This window comes from Monodelphis domestica, chromosome 1, assembly GCF_027887165.1.
Source record: "Monodelphis domestica isolate mMonDom1 chromosome 1, mMonDom1.pri, whole genome shotgun sequence".
Classification (NCBI taxonomy): domain Eukaryota; kingdom Metazoa; phylum Chordata; class Mammalia; order Didelphimorphia; family Didelphidae; genus Monodelphis; species Monodelphis domestica.
The window spans coordinates 306,192,851-306,211,639 of record NC_077227.1 but is presented as its reverse complement, the minus strand read 5'-3'; the positions used below and the strand labels follow the sequence as shown (position 1 = coordinate 306,211,639).

Here is an 18,789-nt window from a genome sequence, read left to right as displayed (position 1 = left end):
CATTTGATCACTGACAATAACCTTGAGAGGTAGATGTTATTTTTTTTCTGCCTCAGGGATTTTTTTTTCTTTTTGAAAAGAAAACAAAAATAGAAGAATTAAATCACTGCAGCTAGGGTGAGATGGCTGTTCTCTCCATCTGACTCCTGCCTCTGTGACAAGGTGTGCCCTGAGATGGATCCCCCTTCTGGAGAAAACAAACTGTCCCTCCTGCTCTGGGCTCCGGCTGGGCTTGCCTCTCCTCCCAAGGAGAGGAGAGTTCCCATCTTTCCCCCATCTCTAGCCCCCATGGGGAGGGAGAAGGGCTCATGGGACTGACACGTCAGCTCCCATCCTTATAGGAAATCCAGTTCCAAGGCTCGGTGGAGTGACACAAGGTCTCCATGGTTTGTGATTCGCCAGAATGGCATGCTGTGCTGTTTGGCTGCAATTTCCTAATCCCGTCTCATCTCATTATCCCCATTTTCCATTTGAGAAAACTGAGGCAAATAGAAATTGAGTGACTTGCCTAGGGTCACATATCCAGCAAGTGTCAGAATCTGGATTTGAATTCAGGTCTTTCTGATATCAAGCCCAGCACTTTATTCAGTTACCTCTGGAATGGATAAGGACCACAATGGATTATGTCAGGAGAAAGCCCTGGACAGTTTTGCATAAGATGAAATCTAATAGGGTAAGTTTGTAGACTTGGACACACAGTATCAATTTCACAGCTTCAGAATGGGACAAGTATGGTTAGATAACAATCCTAAAATCTGGGTATTTTAGAGGAGTCCAAGTTCACTGAGTATGTTGTGGCATTCAAAGAGTCAATGCAATCTCAGTTTGCTGCATTTGATGGGCTCTATTCCAGCAATAGGTAGGTGTCCTCTGCCCTTATCAAACCTCATCTGAAGTACTGTGAAGTTTTGGGTGCTACTGTTTAAGAGGGATTTTTAATAAGCTGGAGAATACCCAGAGATGGATAACAAAGAAAGTGCCTTAAGTACATGATGTACAAAGATCAGATGAAAGAACAGAGAAGGTTTAGTGTGAAGAGGACAAGATTCAGGGAGGATAAGGTAGTTATTTTCAAGTTTTTGAAAGTCTGTCATGTGGAGGAAGACTTAGACTTATTTTGTTTGACTCCAGAGGACAGAACCAGGAGCAATGAATGTTGTTGGAAATTGACCAACTTAAGCTTGATGTCAGGAATATCTTCATACTGTCCAAAAGCAGAATGAGATTCTTTGAGAAGTGGTGGGATCTTACTCCTTAGAAATCTTTAGAGGCTGGAGGACAACTTGGTGAGTGTGTTGTAATAACCCTTTGGGGTTAGTTGGCCTCTTTGGTCTCTTCCAGCTCTCAAATTCTGGGATTCTGGATGTTTTGTTGTTATTTAAATGAAATGAGATGTTTCCATTTCCTTGTTATTTTATCTTTTTCATAAAATTCTGGTGCACTGAAACATTCTGGAAAATTGAAAGCTCCACTTTATTGGCATTTTAATATTTTCTGTTGATCCTAATACAGCAATAAAATTTAGCAGAAATGTTATGTAACTCAATTTTGTTCATCCAATTATGTATGAGAGAGCTTGGCTCATTGGTAAGTAACTAGGAATGGGAGTCAGAGTACCTAAATTTAAAGTGGTTCTGTTATTTAACATTTATATCATGTCAGGCAAGTCACTTAACCTCTTTAAGCCTCAGTTTCTTCACCTATAAAATGAAGGGATTTCTGTATGTAATAAGTTCCATAAGTACTATTCTCTTTTAATTCTACTTTGCATATAGAAATTTTCATGGTTGTCTGCATTTGATTGTAAGTCCAGAATTAAAATAAATAAATAAATAAAATAAATATGGGGGGAATGCCTTAACCTCAGATTTCTTACACCATTAAATCTATGATTTTAGAATCTAATTCCAGTTTATTTGTAAAGATAACAGCACCCAAGGTGACTCTCCACTTCCATTTTTAGATACACTAGTCATTTACTTTTTCAGCAAAAGGAAGGTGGTTGGCTACAAAGTGAAAAATCATTTAATTTTTGTCAGAATCACAGAAAGCAGAACAAAGTTTCTCTTTCAGGATGAGAACTTTTGTCTTCTAATTAACAAGTTGTTCTGAGGACTTCCTTAAACACTTTTTTAAGATGGTGATGATGATGATGACAATGATAACTATGACGGTGTGTGTGTGTGTGTGTGTGTGTGTGTGTGTGTGTGTGTGTGTGTGTGTGTGTAGTATTGTGGTCTATACAAAAGACCAAAGATTTATGGCTGGTCTTTGGAAGCTAATGAATTCAACCCCTTCATTTTATGGATGAGAAAACCTAGATACTCTGATTCCTAGTCCAGGTTAACTGGGAAACTGTGGGTCCCGAGTGATAAAAACTTTACCTTCCCTTTGATCAGGACTTTCTTTCCTGATCATTCTACTAAAGTCTTCCAACTGGCCTGGGAGCTAGCTCTGAGACCACTTTCTGCTACTGGAGTGAGAAACATCCCCCTGATACTTGCTTCTTACTCCTTGGCTAGTACCCAGCCAAAAGTCAGCTATCACTTCTTGTTCAAGGTGTCCTCTCTAAGCATAGACCTCCATTCTCCAACCAGGGTATGAGTGACCAAGCTTCCAATTGACTGTTCTTAATTCTATGCAAGTTCAGTCCCTTGGACTTCCTCTTTCCCTGGTACACAGCTGCAGACAGACCACTGTTCATTATCCCTGCAGGAATGCCTTTCATGCAACACTGCTGACTAGACCAGTCTTCCATGTCTGTAAACCTTTCTCTCTGAACTCCTCTGTTGACTTGGGCTAGAAAAATACCCCACTCTCATCTCTTTCCTTAGCTTTTCCTATTAGGACTATGTTTTCTAGATCTTTGTGGAATAGTTGTGAGAGGAGAGCTAAGTTGTATGTCTTCTTTCTAATCTGTCATTTTGCCTGATGTCCCCTGCCAAAAACATTAAAATGAATAGTTTAGATTGTGTACTGTTTGGCCACAGCATCTACCAGTGGGTCCATTACATTCAGGATCTAGATTCTTAGTTCATGAATTTGCATAACAAAAGGGAAAGATCAAACATCTGAATGAAGTCATAATGAGAGTTTTATTCCAAGACACTGTCAGATCCTTGAGGGCAGGAATTATTTTGTTTATGTCTTAATATCTGTAGTGCCTTGTACGGTGCTTAATAAATGTTAATTAAGTTTCTAAAAAACACATTTTTCTTTCAACATCCGATCTTTATTTTGAAAAGACCAGCTTGAAGTCAGAAAATAATTAATGAGATGATGATGAATGTTGTCAAAAGCCAGAGTAAGAAGCCTGAGAATTCGCCCCCTTAATCATCTGCCAATGATCTTAACTACTTCCCTGCAGGCAAAAATATCAAAAGACAAGTATAGAAAGAATACATCACTGTGTGTAACTGTCCCAAAATATGTTATTTGAAACTGTCTCTTGAACTCCATATCCACAAATCAATCTATTAATCATTTAACATATATTTATTAATGCCTTTTTTGTGTCAAGAACTATGCTGAGCAACATCTCTGGATCTCAATTTCCTTCTCTATAAAAGAGGGGATTAAATGAGATAAACTATACGAAAGCCTTTAGAGAGAGTATAATGCACTAGAAAAAACATTTACTCTGGAGTCAGAGGACCTGAGTTCAAATCTCATCTCAGACATTAGGTAAGTCATTCAACTTCTCTCATAACAGCTCTTTTCTTTATAAAAAACGGTTATGAAAAAGAAAAAGCAAATCAGAATAGTATGAAGGAAAATAACTAATTAACAATCATAGTTGTGAATAGTAATGTGAATGGGATCAACTCACCCCCATAACAATAGAATCCAGCATTAAGAAACACACTTTAAACATAAAGATTCACATAGCGTTAATAAAGAACTAGAAGAAAATTATGTTTCAACTGAAATTTATAAAAAGACAGTAGTAGCAAGCATGATTTCAGACAAGGAAATAGAAAAATAGACTAAGTGATAAACAGGAAACTACACTTTACTGAAAGGTTCCTTAGAAAATAAGCTAGTACAATATAGCATTTCACTACTTAAAGGAAAAGCTAAATAAATTAAAAGAAAGCAGTAAAAGTATGATAGCAGGGCACCTCAACAGAGATCCTTTCAGAACTAAATCAATCTAACCCAAAAATAACCCTGAAAGAAATTATACACCTGAGTAGAATTTTAGAAAAAATTTTAACTATAAACCTGTGACAATTATTGAAAGGGAATAGGAAAAGGCATACATCGTTCTCATCTGTGCATGGTACTTCTATAAAAACTGACCCAAAAGCACAAAAACATTTCAGACAATTGCAGAAAAGCAGAAAATCTAAGCACATCTTTCAATGAACTAAAATGGGGGAGAAATAGGTTTTAGACACTGAAAAAAGAGAGACTAAATAAGTAGAGGTTTAAAAAAGTTCAGTGCATCCAATAACAAATTGAAAATAAAAACAATAAATAATTTCATAAAATAACAGGAACAACATGCCAAATTTTTTGGAATGAAGCAAAAGTAGTTATTTTTTAAATTGTATTTAATTAATTAATTAAGAATATTTTTCCATGGTTACATGATTCATGTTCTTTCTCTCCTCTCCTCCCAGAGCCGACAAGCAATTCCACTGGGTTTTACGTGTATTGCTGTTCAAAACTTATTTCCCTATTTGCAATAGAGTGATCATTTAAAGTCAACATCCCCAATCATATCCTCATCGAACCATGTGATCAAGCAATTGTTTTTCTTTTGTGATTCTACTCCCACAGTTCTTTCTCTGGATGAGAATAGCATCCCTTCTCATAAGTCCCTCAGAAATGTCCTGGATCATTGCATTGCTGCTTAAAGAGAGATCCGTTACATTAGATTGTGCCACAGTGTATCAGTCTCTGTGTACAGTGTTCTCCTGGTTCTGCTCCTTTCACTCTGCATCAATTCCTGGAAGTCTTTCCAGTTCCCACGGAATTCCTCCAGTTTATTATTCCATTCAGCACAATAATATTCCATCACTATTAGATACCATAATTTGTTCAGCCATTCCCCAATCGATGGACACCCCCTCATTTTCCAGTTTTTTGCTACCACAAAGAACATAGATATGGATATTTTTGTTCACGTCTTTTTCCTTATAATCTCTGGGGTATAAACCCAGCAGTGGTATGGCTAGATCAAAGGGCAGGCAGTCTTTTAAAGCCTTTTTAGCATAGTTCCAAATTGCCTTCCAGAATGATTGAATCAATTCACAACCTCACCAGCAATGCATTAGCATCCCAATTTTGCCACATCCCCTCCAACATTTATTATTTTCATTTGCTGTCATATTGGCCAGCCTGCTAGGTGTGAGGTGGTACATCAGAGTTCTTTTAATCTGCATTTCTCTAATTAGAAGAGATTTAGAACACTTTTTCATGTGCTTATTGATAGTTTGGATTTCTTTATCTGAAAACTACCTAGTCATGTCCTTTGGCCATTTATCAATTGCGGAATGGCTCAATTTTTTTTTTGTACAGTTGATTTAGCTCCTTATAAATTTGAGAAATTAAACCTTTGTCAGAGGTTTTTCTTATAAAGATTTTTCCCCTAACCTCTCCAATACTGTTTTCCAATTTTCCCAGCAGTTTTTGTCAAATGCTGAGTTCTTGTCCCAAAAGCTGGGATCTTTAGGTTTATCGTACAATATCTAGCTAAGGACATTTACCCCAAATCTATTCCAATGATACTCCCTTCTGTCTCTTATCCAGTGCCATATTGTTTTGATGACCACTGTCTTATAGTACAGTTTAAGATTTAGTACTGCTAGGCCCCCATCCTTCAACTTTTTTTTTTCATTATTTCTCTTGATATTATTGATCTTTTGTTCTTCCAAATGAACTTTGTTATAATTTTTTTTCTAATTCAATAAAAAAGTTTCTTGGTAGTTTGATAGGTATGGCACTAAATAAGTAAATGAATTTGGTTATGATTGTCTTTTATTATAGTAGTTCAATTTACCCATGAGCAATAAATGTTTTTCTATTTATTTGGATCTAGTTTTAATTGTGTGGAAAGTGTTTTGTAGTTGTATTCATATAATTTCTGTTTGTCTTGGCAAATAAATTTACTAAATATTTTATGTCTTCTAGGGTGATTTTAAATGGAATTTCTCTTCCTAACTCTTGCTGCTGAGTTGTGTTGGAAATATATAGAAAGCTGATAATTTTTGTATCCTGCAACTTTTGCTAAAGTTGTTGATTATTTCCACTAGCTTTTTAGTTTAGTTTATATTCTTTAAGTAGACCATCGTATCATCAGCAAAGAGTGACAGTTTAGTCTCCTCATTGCTTATTTTAATAACTTCAATTTCTTTTTCTTCCCTGATTGCTAATGCTAGTGTGTCTAGTACAATGTTAAATAATAGAGGTGATAATGGGCATTCTTGTTTCACTTCTGATCTTACTGGGAAAGCTTCCCCATTGCAGATGATGCTTGCTGAAGGTTTTAAATACATAATGTTTATTATTTTTAGGAAAGGCCCATCTATTCCTATACTTTCTAATGTTTTCAATAGGAATGGGGTTTATATTTTGTCAAAGGCTTTTTCTGCATCTATTGAGATAATCATGTGATTTCTGTTGGTTTGCTTGTTGAGATGGTCAATTATGTGGATATTTTTACTAATATTAAACCATCCTTGCACACCTGGTATAAATCCCACCTCATCATAGTGAATAATACTCATGATAACTTACTCTATTCTTTTTGCTCTTTTCTATTTAAGATTTTTGCAACTATATTCATTAAAGAGATTGGTCTGTAGTTTTCTTTCTCTGTTTTTAGTCTGCCTGGCTTTGGAATCAGTACCATATTTGTGTCATAAAAGGAATTTGGTAAAACTCCTTTTTTGCTTATTTTGTCAGATAACTTATATAGTTTTGGGATTAGTTGTTCTTTAAATGTTTGATAGAATTCACTTATGAATCCATCTGCACATGGGGATTTTTTCTTAGGGAGTTCCTTATTGTCCAATTTCTTTTTCTGAGATGGAATAATTTAAATATCCTATTTCCTCTTTTGTTAATCTAGGCAATTTATGTTTTTGTAATTATTCATCCATTTCACCTAGATTTTCATATGTTTTGCCATATAATTGGACAGAATAGTTCTTAATAATTTCTTAATTTCCTCATCATTAGAGTCGTGAGGTCACCCTTTTCATCTTTAATACTATTAATTTTATCCTCTTCTTTCCTTTTTTATTTGTTTTTTTTAAGTACTAGCTCCTAGTCTTACTTATTAGTTCAATCGTTCTTTTACTTTCAATTTTATTAATTTCTCCTTTGGTTTTTAGGATTTCCAATTTAGTTTTTATCTGGAAATTTTTAATTTGTTCTCTTTCTAGTTTTTTAATTTGCATGCCCAATTCATTGACTTATTCCTCCTCTGATTTGTTGATATATGCACTCAGGGATATAAAATTTCCCCTGAATACTGCTTTGACTTTATCCCATAGATTTTGATGTGTAGTTTTTTCATTGTCATTCTCTTCAATGAAATAATTAATTGTTTCTATTATTTGTTCCTTAACCAGCCAATTTTGGAGAATCATATTATTTAATTTCCAATTAATTTTTTATTTGCCTCTTGTAAAGATTAAAATTTAGGGGAAGCTGAGGCAGGTAGAAATTAGTTTCTCTCTGCAAGGAGTATTATATTTTTATAGGTTTATTGAAGATTAAGGATTAAAGAAAATACAGGAGAAGAAAGCACATGTCTAGTCCCAGGGGCTTAGACAACCTCACCTACATTATGGGAAGAGCTGCGTCTGCTTGCAAGCGGAAAGACCTGCAAAAGCCTTTCCAATCAGGTTAAATACCCCTTCTCGATCTCGGCCCAGGTGAGAGTTCAGTGATATTACAAAGCATTCTGGGGAAGTGGACCAAGGACTTCTGGGGATTGAAGTCCTGGATTCAAGTCCATTTTTACATCCCCCCATTTGATTCTTATTGGGAAAGGTTTCCCCAAAAAGGATCATGAAAACATAATCAACTTAAAGATTACAATAATTTGAGGATGAGGAGAAGAATAAAACCAATAACTGCTGGACGCATTGACAAAAAGCCAGTTAGGGGGCAGTCCCCTTTCTGGCATGAAAGTGTACATACAAATAAATGTTCAATCAACTACACCCAAAGTTCATTTTTGTGCAGCTTGTGGTCTGGAGGCTTCTTCATGGTGTCTTCTCCAACAGTTCAGTTTCTGGATTCAGAGAGGTAGTATCTTTCTTTGCCTAAAATTCTTCTAAAAGGAATTTAAACTTTGTAATTTAAATAATAATATTTTTTACATTCCCCCGTTAAGAGGGTGATTGAAAAATACAGGATCACTTAGGGATGCATGGCTGAGGTATGAGGTATATGTACCAATTGGTAAGAGAAATTAAAAAGACATCAGAAAAATCCAAATGAAAAAGAAAAATTTCTGGATGAAAATATAGACTATCAAAGTCTTATGTGTAAAAATTCCAAGTAAAAAGAAAAATAAATCTATAACAGGTCCTTGAATCAGGGCCCAATCAAAATGATCTAAGCAATGATGCATTTACCCAGTCAGTAGCCAGGACTACAGAAAGGTACCACACTATGAAAGGCAGAAAAGGGACCAGATTATAGGAGCCATGGTTTTGGGGATACTCATCTATGAGTATTTTCAGAATGAGTGTGGACACAAGGAAAGCTTATGGCATAACAACATGTTAAACACAGTAACCTCGAGTCTTCGCACTAGGTTCAAGACCTTTGTATTGGCCTAGAAGTGCATCAATCCATCCTGGAGTGGCTTTTCTTTGGCTCTGTGCAATGGCTCTTGTGTGTATATCTTGTCCTAGAATCAGACAGAATCATTAAGCAAAGTCCCATAATTTTTTAAATAATTAGTGGCATCATTTTTATAGTCTTGAACTTTTTGGGCATGCATTAGCAAATGTATTTTAAACTTAAAGTACTGACAAGTCAAAAAGTTAAAGAAAATCTTAATGCTGGTGACATGTGCTTCAAATATAAAAAAGGAGAGAAAAATAATAAAAAACCTGAAATAGTATATTGCACATGCAAGAAAAATATAATAATAAAAGTCTTTAAAAATTCAAAAATATAGCTTATAATCATTGACACTCTGTGTCAGCTAAGAAAATATAGAATACAAGACTTTCTCACCAAAAATGAGATCCATTTCCTCTTCATGTCTGGCCATGTTCCACTGTGAGTATAAGGCAAATGAATTGAGCAAGGTAACATTTTTCACTTTTAAAGAACAGTATTATAAATATGTAGATATCGATATTCCCAAAATTCTCAATAGCCCAATTAATTACAATAGCAAACAAACACACTATCATATTTCACATAAGTTGCAGTATAGCATTTTAAAAGCCTATAAATTAATGGATATTTGTCACAAGTTTTACAAACATAGCAAATCTTTCAACCTTGGTAATAAACATATTTTTAAACAAAGTAAAATTCATTTTGGGTTTAGAACATCATGAAGAAATCTATATATCATTCTGGTGGAAGTTAAGTAATGAGCTGAAGAGTATAAATGAGAGGTGCTCCTTTTTTGGAGGCTTTTTTAGGTGTACAAATGCCCTGAGATTAACTGCCCCAACTTCCATTCATATATTTAGAAATGTGGGAAGCTTGGGGGTAATAATTGTATTTCACTTCAGCTAGAATTGGCCTTACACCTCGTGTTAGGGGCAGGCAAAAATAACCAGAGATTGTTAAAAAAAATTACAAAAATCATGTTTAAAAAACCCTTAAAATCAATTTGAGATATATAGCACATTAAATTTTCCAAAGGTTGTTATACAATTGTAACCAGTTTTTAATGAAGTCTATCCATTCTTTAGGTGATCATTTACAAATTCAAAATAGAAAACAGCTGTTTTTATATATGGGCTTAATTACAATGGTCTCAATATGGTTATAGGGAAAAGCAACAGAATTTTAAAACTCAGTACATTAAATGAACAGTATAACAGAATAATATTGAATCCAGTAATATATGAATTTAAAATCACAAAGTTAGACCTTAAACAAAACAACCAGGAAAATGCAATAGAAATACAGAGATTTTTATAAACCATGGGAGTCTGAAATGCCTCAAAATATATAACCTCCAGTCTTTAAAGTTCCTTAGGTGTGTTTTTTTTAATTAATTATCCATTTAAATGTCTATCATTGGAAGGCAGAGTGGTAAGGGCTAAGCAAAGGGGGTTAAGGGACCCATCCAGGGCCCCACAGCTGGGGAGTATCTGAGGCCAGATTTTAACCCAGGACTGCATATCTTTAGGCCTGGCTCTCAGTTTGCTGAGCCACCCATTTGCAACTTCAAAGTTAAAGTTGAATCTTTGGGCTGAATTTGTCTTCTGGCACACAGGTGAAATCAATGAAATTACCAGAATAGTCAAAAGGTATCCTGCTAAATAGCCCATTGCTTTTAAGTTCCTGTTTGGAAAAGTCTGTTTCTTCTCCTCTCACTTTTCTCTCTCCCCTCCTACACTCCCATCTGCCCACGTGGAGCCCAATACCCCCATTTGTTACCAGCTGGTAGAAATGAGTCCTGAGCAATCTGCTCCAAGGATCTGGGTTGAACAAGGACCAGGTGAGCTAGAGAGAGCACGGGGTAGGCCAGGAAGGACAGGAAAGCAGGCAAGCATGGCCAGGAGCCAGAGCAGGCAGCCTGGGTGGGCAGGTGAGCTTCAATCTGCCAACAGGTCTGGAGAGGGGACTGCAGACAAGGACGCAAGCAGGCAGGGAGAAGCGGCTGAGCCGGTGGGAGGGAAGGACTCAAGAAAGTCTGAATCGGGTGGCTGCTGACAGGAACTGATCAAGATGGTTTTCTAAAAAAGCATCTTGGAGGAACATGGCTTACAAAAATTCTAGGAAGTAGCTATTAAAGGCTGAACTAAAGTAGAGAAAAGAATCAGAAGATTGAGATATTTCGTTTTCCCGAAGTGGTACACCAAATTGTAAAGATTAAAATTTAGGGGAAGCTGAGGCAGGTAGAAATTAGTTTCTCTATGCAAGGAGTATTATATTTTTATAGGTTTATTGAAGATTAAGGATTAAAGAAAATACAGGATAAGAAAGCACGTGTCTAGGCCCAGGGGCTTAGACAACCTCACCTACATTATGGGAAGAGCTGCGTCTGCTTGCAAGCGGAAACAGGAAAGACCTGCAAAAGCCTTTCCAATCAGGTTAAATACCCCTTCTCGATCTCGGCCCAGGTGAGAGTTCAGTGATATTACAAAGCATTCTGAGGAAGTGGACCAAGGACTTCTGGGGATTGAAGTCCTGGATTCAAGTCCATTTTTTGCACTCTCCATATACCCTTACTAATTATTATTTTTATTGCATTATGATCTGAAAAAGTTGTACTTATTATTTCTGTTTTCTCATTTGTTTGCAATGTTTTTATGCCCTAGTACACGATCAATCTCTGTGAATGTACCATTTACTTCTAAAAAGAAAGTGTGTTCCTTTTTATCCCTATTTATTTTTCTCCATATATCCATTAACTCTAATTTTTCTAACATTTTATTCACATCTCTTACTTCTTATTTCTTTTTTGGTTTGATTTATGTATATCTGATAGAGGAAGGTTGAGGTCTCCCACTAGTATAGTTTTACTATCCTCCTTAAGCTCCAGTAGTTTCTCCTTTAAAAATCTGAACACTATACCATTTGGAACATACATGTTGAGTACTGATAATTCTTCATTGTCTATGTTGCCTTTTATCTCTTTTAATCAGATCTACTTTGGCTTTGTTACATGATTGTGGCTCATGCCTTCTTTTTCTCAGCTGATGCTCAATAAATTCTGCTCCAGCCTCTTACCTTTACCCTCTGTGTACCTACCTGCCTCATTTGTGTGTGTGTTTCTTGTAGAAAACATATGGTAGGGTTTTGGATTCTAATCCACTCTGCTATTCGCTTGTGTTTTATGGGTGAGTTCATTCCATTCACATTCAGAGTTATGATTACTACCTGTGTATACCTCATCGTTTTTATTTCCTCTTTTATTCTTGCCCTTTTTTCTTTCACTATTCCCTTCTAAACCAGTGTTTTGCTTTTTAATCAGTCCCCCTTTTCCCCACCCTTATTTTACTTTCCTTCCTCCCCCTTTCTTCTTATTCCCCTCTTATTTTTCTTTAAGTTCAATTAATTGCTCCCTCTCCCTTTCCCTCCTTTTTAATACTCCCCACCTCACTCACTCCTTCATTATTCCCTCTTCTCTGCAGGTTAAGATAGAATTCTATACCGCCAATAAATCTGACTGCTCTTCCCTCTCAGATCTAGTTCTACTGAGAGTAAGGTTTAAATATTACCTATTACCACTCTCTTCCTCCCCTTCTCATAGTAGTATTCTTACACACACACACACACACACACACACACACACACACACACACACATACAAACACACACACATACCATGTGCCTCTTTATGTGGTATATTTTATGTGGGGGACCAAGGGGTTAACCCCTCCTCTGCCAATACTGCCCACTTCTCTCCTGAAAGGGTGATGAGAAAGGCACAGCTGCAACCTTGGGTGAAAGATATTGAGGCAGAGGATAATTCCCTCTCTGACTCCAGATGCCAGGCTCTAGTCAAAATTATTTTTATTGATTGTTTGATTCCCATAATGAAATAGCTTGGTAGAGAAGATAAATATACACTTTTCTTCTGGCTCTGGAAGAAGCAGAAGCCTGAAGCCTGATGGAGGAGAAACATGATAGAATAAATCAAGATTGTTAGAAGTCTGCTGGTGATAAGTGTTGTCCTTTTAACCTTTTGTTATCTCCCACCCCTTGTCTCTCATTTGAGGCTCTCTTTGTGACACTCTGACCCACATAATATCTCAATAAATCACAATAATTTATCCTATTTTTCTTCTTCCTTCAAGTTTCTTTTAGTATCATCCTCCGTTCCCCCCTTTTTCATATCAGCTTAAACACCTTATGCCACAATCTTTGTCTACAAATAAAATTCTTTTATTGACTATGATAATGAAAATAGTTTTAAGAGTTACAGATATCATTTTACCATATAAAAATATACTCAATTTATCCTTTGGAAGCCCTTAACATTTTTTCCCTTCTTTCTTCTTTACCTTTTTCATAGATCTCTTAAATTTTGCATTTAGACATCAGATTTTCCATTTAGTCCTGGTCTTTAGGAGTGCTTGGAAGTCTTCTTTTTTGTTAAATGCCCATACTTTCCTCTCAAAGTATATAGTCAGTTTTGATGGGTAGGTGATTCTTACTTGTAGACCCAGTTCTCTTGCCTTCCTGAATATCATATTCCAAGCCTTGCAGTCCTTTAGTGTAGAGGTTGCCAGATTCTGTGTAAACCTGGCTGGGGCTCCTTGATATCTGAATTGTCTCTTTCTGGCTTCTTTCAGTATTTTCTCCTGAGCCTGGAAACTCTTGAATTTGACCATTAGATTCCTGGGGGTTTTCTTTTGAAGATTTAATATAGAGGGTGATGTTTGGACTTTTTCCATGTTTATTTTGCCCGCTTGTTCAAGAATATCAGGGCACTTTTCTTGGATAATTTCTTCTAATATGATGTCAAGGTTTTTATTTTTTTCCCAGGCTTTCAGCTAGACCAGTAATTCTCAAATTGTCTCTCTTGGATCTGTTTTCTAAATCATTTGTCTTTTCAATGAGATATTTCATGTTTCCTTCTATTTTGTCATTCCTTTGATTTTGCTTTATTAATATTTGCTGTTGCATCACATCATTAGCTTCTACTTGCCCAGTTCTGATCTTTAAAGACTGATTTTCAGCTATGATCTTTTGGTTTTCCTTTTAGATTTAGTCTATCCTGCTTGTCATGGCTTTCAGCAGGTCAATTCTGGTCTCCAGTTTGCTTATTTCATTTTATTTCTGTGCTTCTTTTTCCATATGGGCAATTTTGTCTTTTAAACTATTATTTTCTTTTTTAATTACTTTCATTTCTTTTTCCCACTTTTCTTCCATTTTTCTTCTATCTTTTTTACTCAGTTCTTTGGATGTGTTTGCTTGTTTGTCACTCTCTGCTTTTGCTTCTGTATTTTGCTCTTTTCCTCCATAAAAATTAACCAGGGTCAAAAGCTTTTTCTGTTGCTGTTTATTCCTTTTGCTACTTGTAGATTGCTTTTCCTGTGTGTTGGCAGACATTGCTTTCTTAGATTCTGTCTCATGGGGCTTTTCGTTGTTAGTATCTACCAGGCAGTTCTCATACATTAAAGTGGTTTGCCCTGAGGCTATTTTTCCAGTCCTAGCTGCTGAGGCTGGCCTTGCTTCTGTCCAAGCTCCACATTCTGCTGCCCAGGCTCCATGCTCTTCAACCTTGGGTCCCATGTCCTGCTGCCAAGGCCTTGCACTGCCCTCAGGGGTAAGTCTGTGGTGCCCTCAGCCAGCCCCTGAGAATTTAGAGATTGCCTGGCCCTTGCTCTGACTCTGAGAGGATAGGTGGTGTGGGGGAGGGGGTGATCTTCTCACACTTTGTTAAGTGTAGTTTTGGCCCCTTATAGCACGGAAACCCCCAAACACTGGCTACCTTTAAGCCTGCACCCCATGAGAGAGCCGCTTTACTCATCTGATTTTGATTTTTGTCCTTTTGAGATGCTTTGTAGTGATCAGTTCAGAGGAAGGTCCTAAGGTTCCTGCTACTCCACTGCCATCTAAGCTCTGCCCCTCCAAAGTAACTCTTAAGAGAAAATGTACATCTCTAAATACTTTAAGTAACAAAGTAAAAAAAAAAAGAGCAAATTAGCAAATTGGTCATACAACTGAAAAAAAAAACAACCTGGAGACTATTAATGCAATATTATGTAAACTTTCTCAGAAAAAAAAATATAGGAAAAGAAATTTCTTCTATAATACAAATATTTTCTTGATATCTAAACCCAGGAAATAAAACAGAAATAACACTATAGATCACTGATGGTGAACCTTTTAGATATGGATGGCCCTACCTCCACCCCACTCTCCAGACCAAGTGCCTTGCCTGCTCCATAAAGACTGAGTGCCAGGCCCCACCCCTAGCACCTTACCTACTGCCATTGGGCTGTTGGGCAGAGGGGTGGGTGAAGTGAGGAAGGTCCTCAGGTGAATGGAGAAGGGGAAGGGAACAGCTCTACCATGAGTATCTCTGGTTTTCTAGTAATGAACTCTGGTGGACAACTGCAGGCATGCCCACAGAGAGGGTTCTGCATGCCCTTTTTGGCATGTGCACCATAGTTTGCCATCACTGCTATAGATGAACACTCTAAAAGAATATTTTTGCAAAAATTTTAAATGCTCAAAATACTGTAACATAATAATTTCCAAAAAAATCAAAGAAATTCACATTTAATCATTCTGTGTCATAACCATCAGATTGGAGGAGTTGACAAAAATGGAAAATAAATTTTAGAGGGGCTATAGGAAAGGAATACATTTATGCATTTGAAAAGTAGTGAAATGGTCTAACCATACTGGAAAGCAATTTGGAACTATTCTCCAAAAGTTATTAAACTCTTCATACCAAAACTCCCATTACTAGTTCTATAATCCCAAAAAGGTTAAAGAAAGAGGAAAAGAACTGCATTTACAAAAATAGTTTAGCAACTTTATGTGGCAAAAAAACCCTTGGAAATTTAAAGGGTGTCCATTAATTGAGGAATGACTGAACAAATTATGGAATGTGAATGTGATGGAATGCGATTATGCTATATGATGTGATACAGGGGAAAGCTTCAAAAAAACTTGGGAAAGCTTGTTCAGAGTAGAATGAACTAAATCAGGAGAACAATTTACATAATAATAATATTGTAAAGATAAATAGCTTTGAAAAGCAACTCTGATCAACTCAATTAAACACCATAATTCCAGATGACTTAAGATAAAATATGTTACCTTCTGAAAGAGAAGTTAGGAATTCAGAAGGCAAATTGAGATATTTTGGGATGTGTTTATGCAGAAATTTGTTTTGTTGGCTATGCATATTTATAACAAAATTTTTGTTTTTCTTTTTTGGTAAAGTAAAGGGGGAGGTTGGAAAAGAGATTCTTTTTATGTGAAATTTTTTGTATTTTATTTTTTCTCAATTATACATAAAAACAAATCTTAACATTAAAAAAAAACCCTACCTTCTTTCTTGGAGGGCTCCAAGGCAGAAGAGTGGTAAGGACTAGGCAATGGGGGTCAAGTGACTTGCCCACGGTCACACCTGGGAAGTGTCTGAGGCCAGATTTGAACCTAGGACCTCCCATCTCTAGGCCTAGCTCTCAATCCATTGAGCTACCCAGCTGCCCCTTTAACATTTTTTTTTAAATTCCAAATACTCTTCCTCCCTCTATCCCCGTTCCTTTTCTTGGGAGAGGCAAGCAATTTGATATAGATTATGCATATGCAGTCATAGAAACATATTTCTATATTAGTCACATTGCAAAAGAAAACCCACATTAAACTCAAAAACAAAATAAAGTTTAAAAACATATTTCAATCTACATTCAGGCAGTTCTTTCTCTGGAAGCATTTTTCATCATAAATCCTTTGGAATTGTCTTAGATCCTTGTATTGTTGAGAATAGATAAATCATTCACATATTATATATTAATGTTCATGTGTACGATGTTCTCTGGACTCTCCTCACTTCACTTTGCATCAGTTCATGTAAGTCCTTCCAGATTTGAGAATGTATATTTTTTGTGAATTTATTTTTTTAAAAAAGAAGAGGAAAATGTGCATATAAAAGAATTAAATAGTACAAGGGAAATTAACAAGTAATTTTGAAAACAGATTTAAAGTCACTCTGGTCATGTCTTTGTTACAGACAATGAAGCACTTCTTTCAATGACAAAGCTAACAAGTTTGAGCTTTAGTCATTCACTAGCTAAAATATTTCTCTAAAAATGCATTTTATGAAATTTTTATAGTATAGAGGCAGTAGGTGGCACAGTGAACAGAATGTTGGACCTGGAGTCAAGAAGACCCGTGTTCAAAACCAGTCATTTTCTGGCTGTGTAACCCTGAAAAAATTCACTTAATCTCTATGCGCAGATTTTTCTTTTAAAAAATTAATACTTGTTTATCTAGAAAAAGTCTCTATTTTAATTTTATAAGAAGTTTTTAGAAGTTTTTTTTCTCTAGTGAAGGTATTTTGTACTAATACAACCAATATGAATGTTTAGTAAAATAATGTCAGTTGACAGATGAAATGAAGAGAAAAAGAAGAAATAGAATAGCTTGGTCATACAAATGTTCATTTTGGAACATAAGGCCAGAAATCTAGAGTTGGAAGTGATCTCAGAGGCCATCTATTTCAAAGTCCTCATCATATAGTCTAGGAAACTAAGGTTCATGTATGGTAAGTGACTTGCCAAGGGCCTTCAGGTGTCAGAGGCAGGAAAAATCAGGTCCTGAACCCACACTCTTTCCACCATGCCGCATTTTTTTTTAAAACCCTTACCTTCCTTCTTGGAGTTAATACTGTGTATTGGCTCCAAGGCAGAAGAGTGGTAAGGGCTAGGCAATGGGGGTCAAGTGACTTGCCCAGGGTCACACAGCTGGGAAGTATCTGAGGTCAGATTTGAACCCAGGACCTCCCATCTCTAGGCCTGGCTCTCAATCCACTGAGCTACCCAGCTGCCCCCGCATTTTTTTTTTCAAAGAGAAAAATTCAAAAGATTCCCCAACTAAATTGTTGTTTTTGCATTCCCCACCTTTTTTCAGGAGCAATGTCATCTGAGCAAGATTTTTTACTCTCGTGTCAAATCACAGAATATTCTCTGAAACTAGAGACTCTGGAGAACTGTTTCATGGAATATACACTTCCTCAGCTTACTCCCTTCTGATTTGCATCTTTGCAACATTAATGCCTTCAGAGTAATGCTCAGTTAACCAGCTGTTTAATGATCCTTCACTCACAGATTTTAAGCACCTCAATCATTATTCCTTTGACTGAAGTCAAGGAATACACCACATGGTCAATGGAACATTTCTCCATCCCTCTCAAAGGAAGTGTTATTGACATTCATCTACTCTAGATTTGATGATGCCCCTGGGTTAAATTTAGGGTCATTTTTTTTACAAGAAATGAAAGACCAAGTTTATTATAACTTTCTTAAATTCTTTTGTCTCTTTGTCTATGTGTCTCTTTGTGGATTTTGAATTTGTCAATAAGATTTGAAATAAAACATTTAAAATTCTACACAGATTATTTCTTTGTAATGCACATAGTTGTATGTTTGTTTCTGGAATCTAAGAACACCTACAGCAATGATTGCTTACCTTAGAGCCTAGATCATAGGATCATAGCTAAATGGCCAGAGAATAATGGTATCATAGGATCTTAAACCTGGACCTGAAAAGGACCTTCAAGACCATCAAACCCAACCCCTTCATTTTACCTATGAAGAAACTGGGGTGCAGCAAAGTTAAATGACTTGACTAGGATCTCACAATGTCTGCCATAGATTTAAAATTTAGGTCTTTTTTACTCCAGAACCAGGGTTCTTCCCAGTATACTAATATAAATTTGAAAGATAACTGTAAATTAAAAAAAAGAAAGAATTATTTTAAGGCAGGAAATAATAAAGGATGCTAATAACATTCATTTTACTTCCTAGATGCCTTTGGTTGGTTTGGTTGGGAAAGTGGACTTATAAATTTCTCTCATGAAGTTTTGTACATGATATTCAATGTCAATGATCACTGCCTGACCTAACCAGATATTTATTATAAAAATGTTAACTGTTGAGA

The 18,789-nt window shown here is 36.2% G+C and overlaps 1 protein-coding gene across 3 annotated transcripts in view; it reads left to right on the top strand.

Moving 5' to 3' along the window:
* The window catches only part of SLC25A48 (solute carrier family 25 member 48), an 83,823-nt gene extending 65,585 nt beyond the window's left edge, over nucleotides 1–18,238 (top strand). For all 3 annotated transcript variants that reach the window (XM_007473350.3, XM_007473352.3, XM_016428467.2), the window contains one exon: nucleotides 17,761–18,238. Coding sequence is in view for 1 of the 3 variants with exons in the window: in XM_007473352.3 (XP_007473414.2) it covers nucleotides 17,761–17,820 (60 nt within the window). In the remaining 2 variants the exon portion in view is untranslated. The remainder of the gene's footprint in view (nucleotides 1–17,760) is intronic.
* Nucleotides 18,239–18,789: the final 551 nt, after the last annotated feature.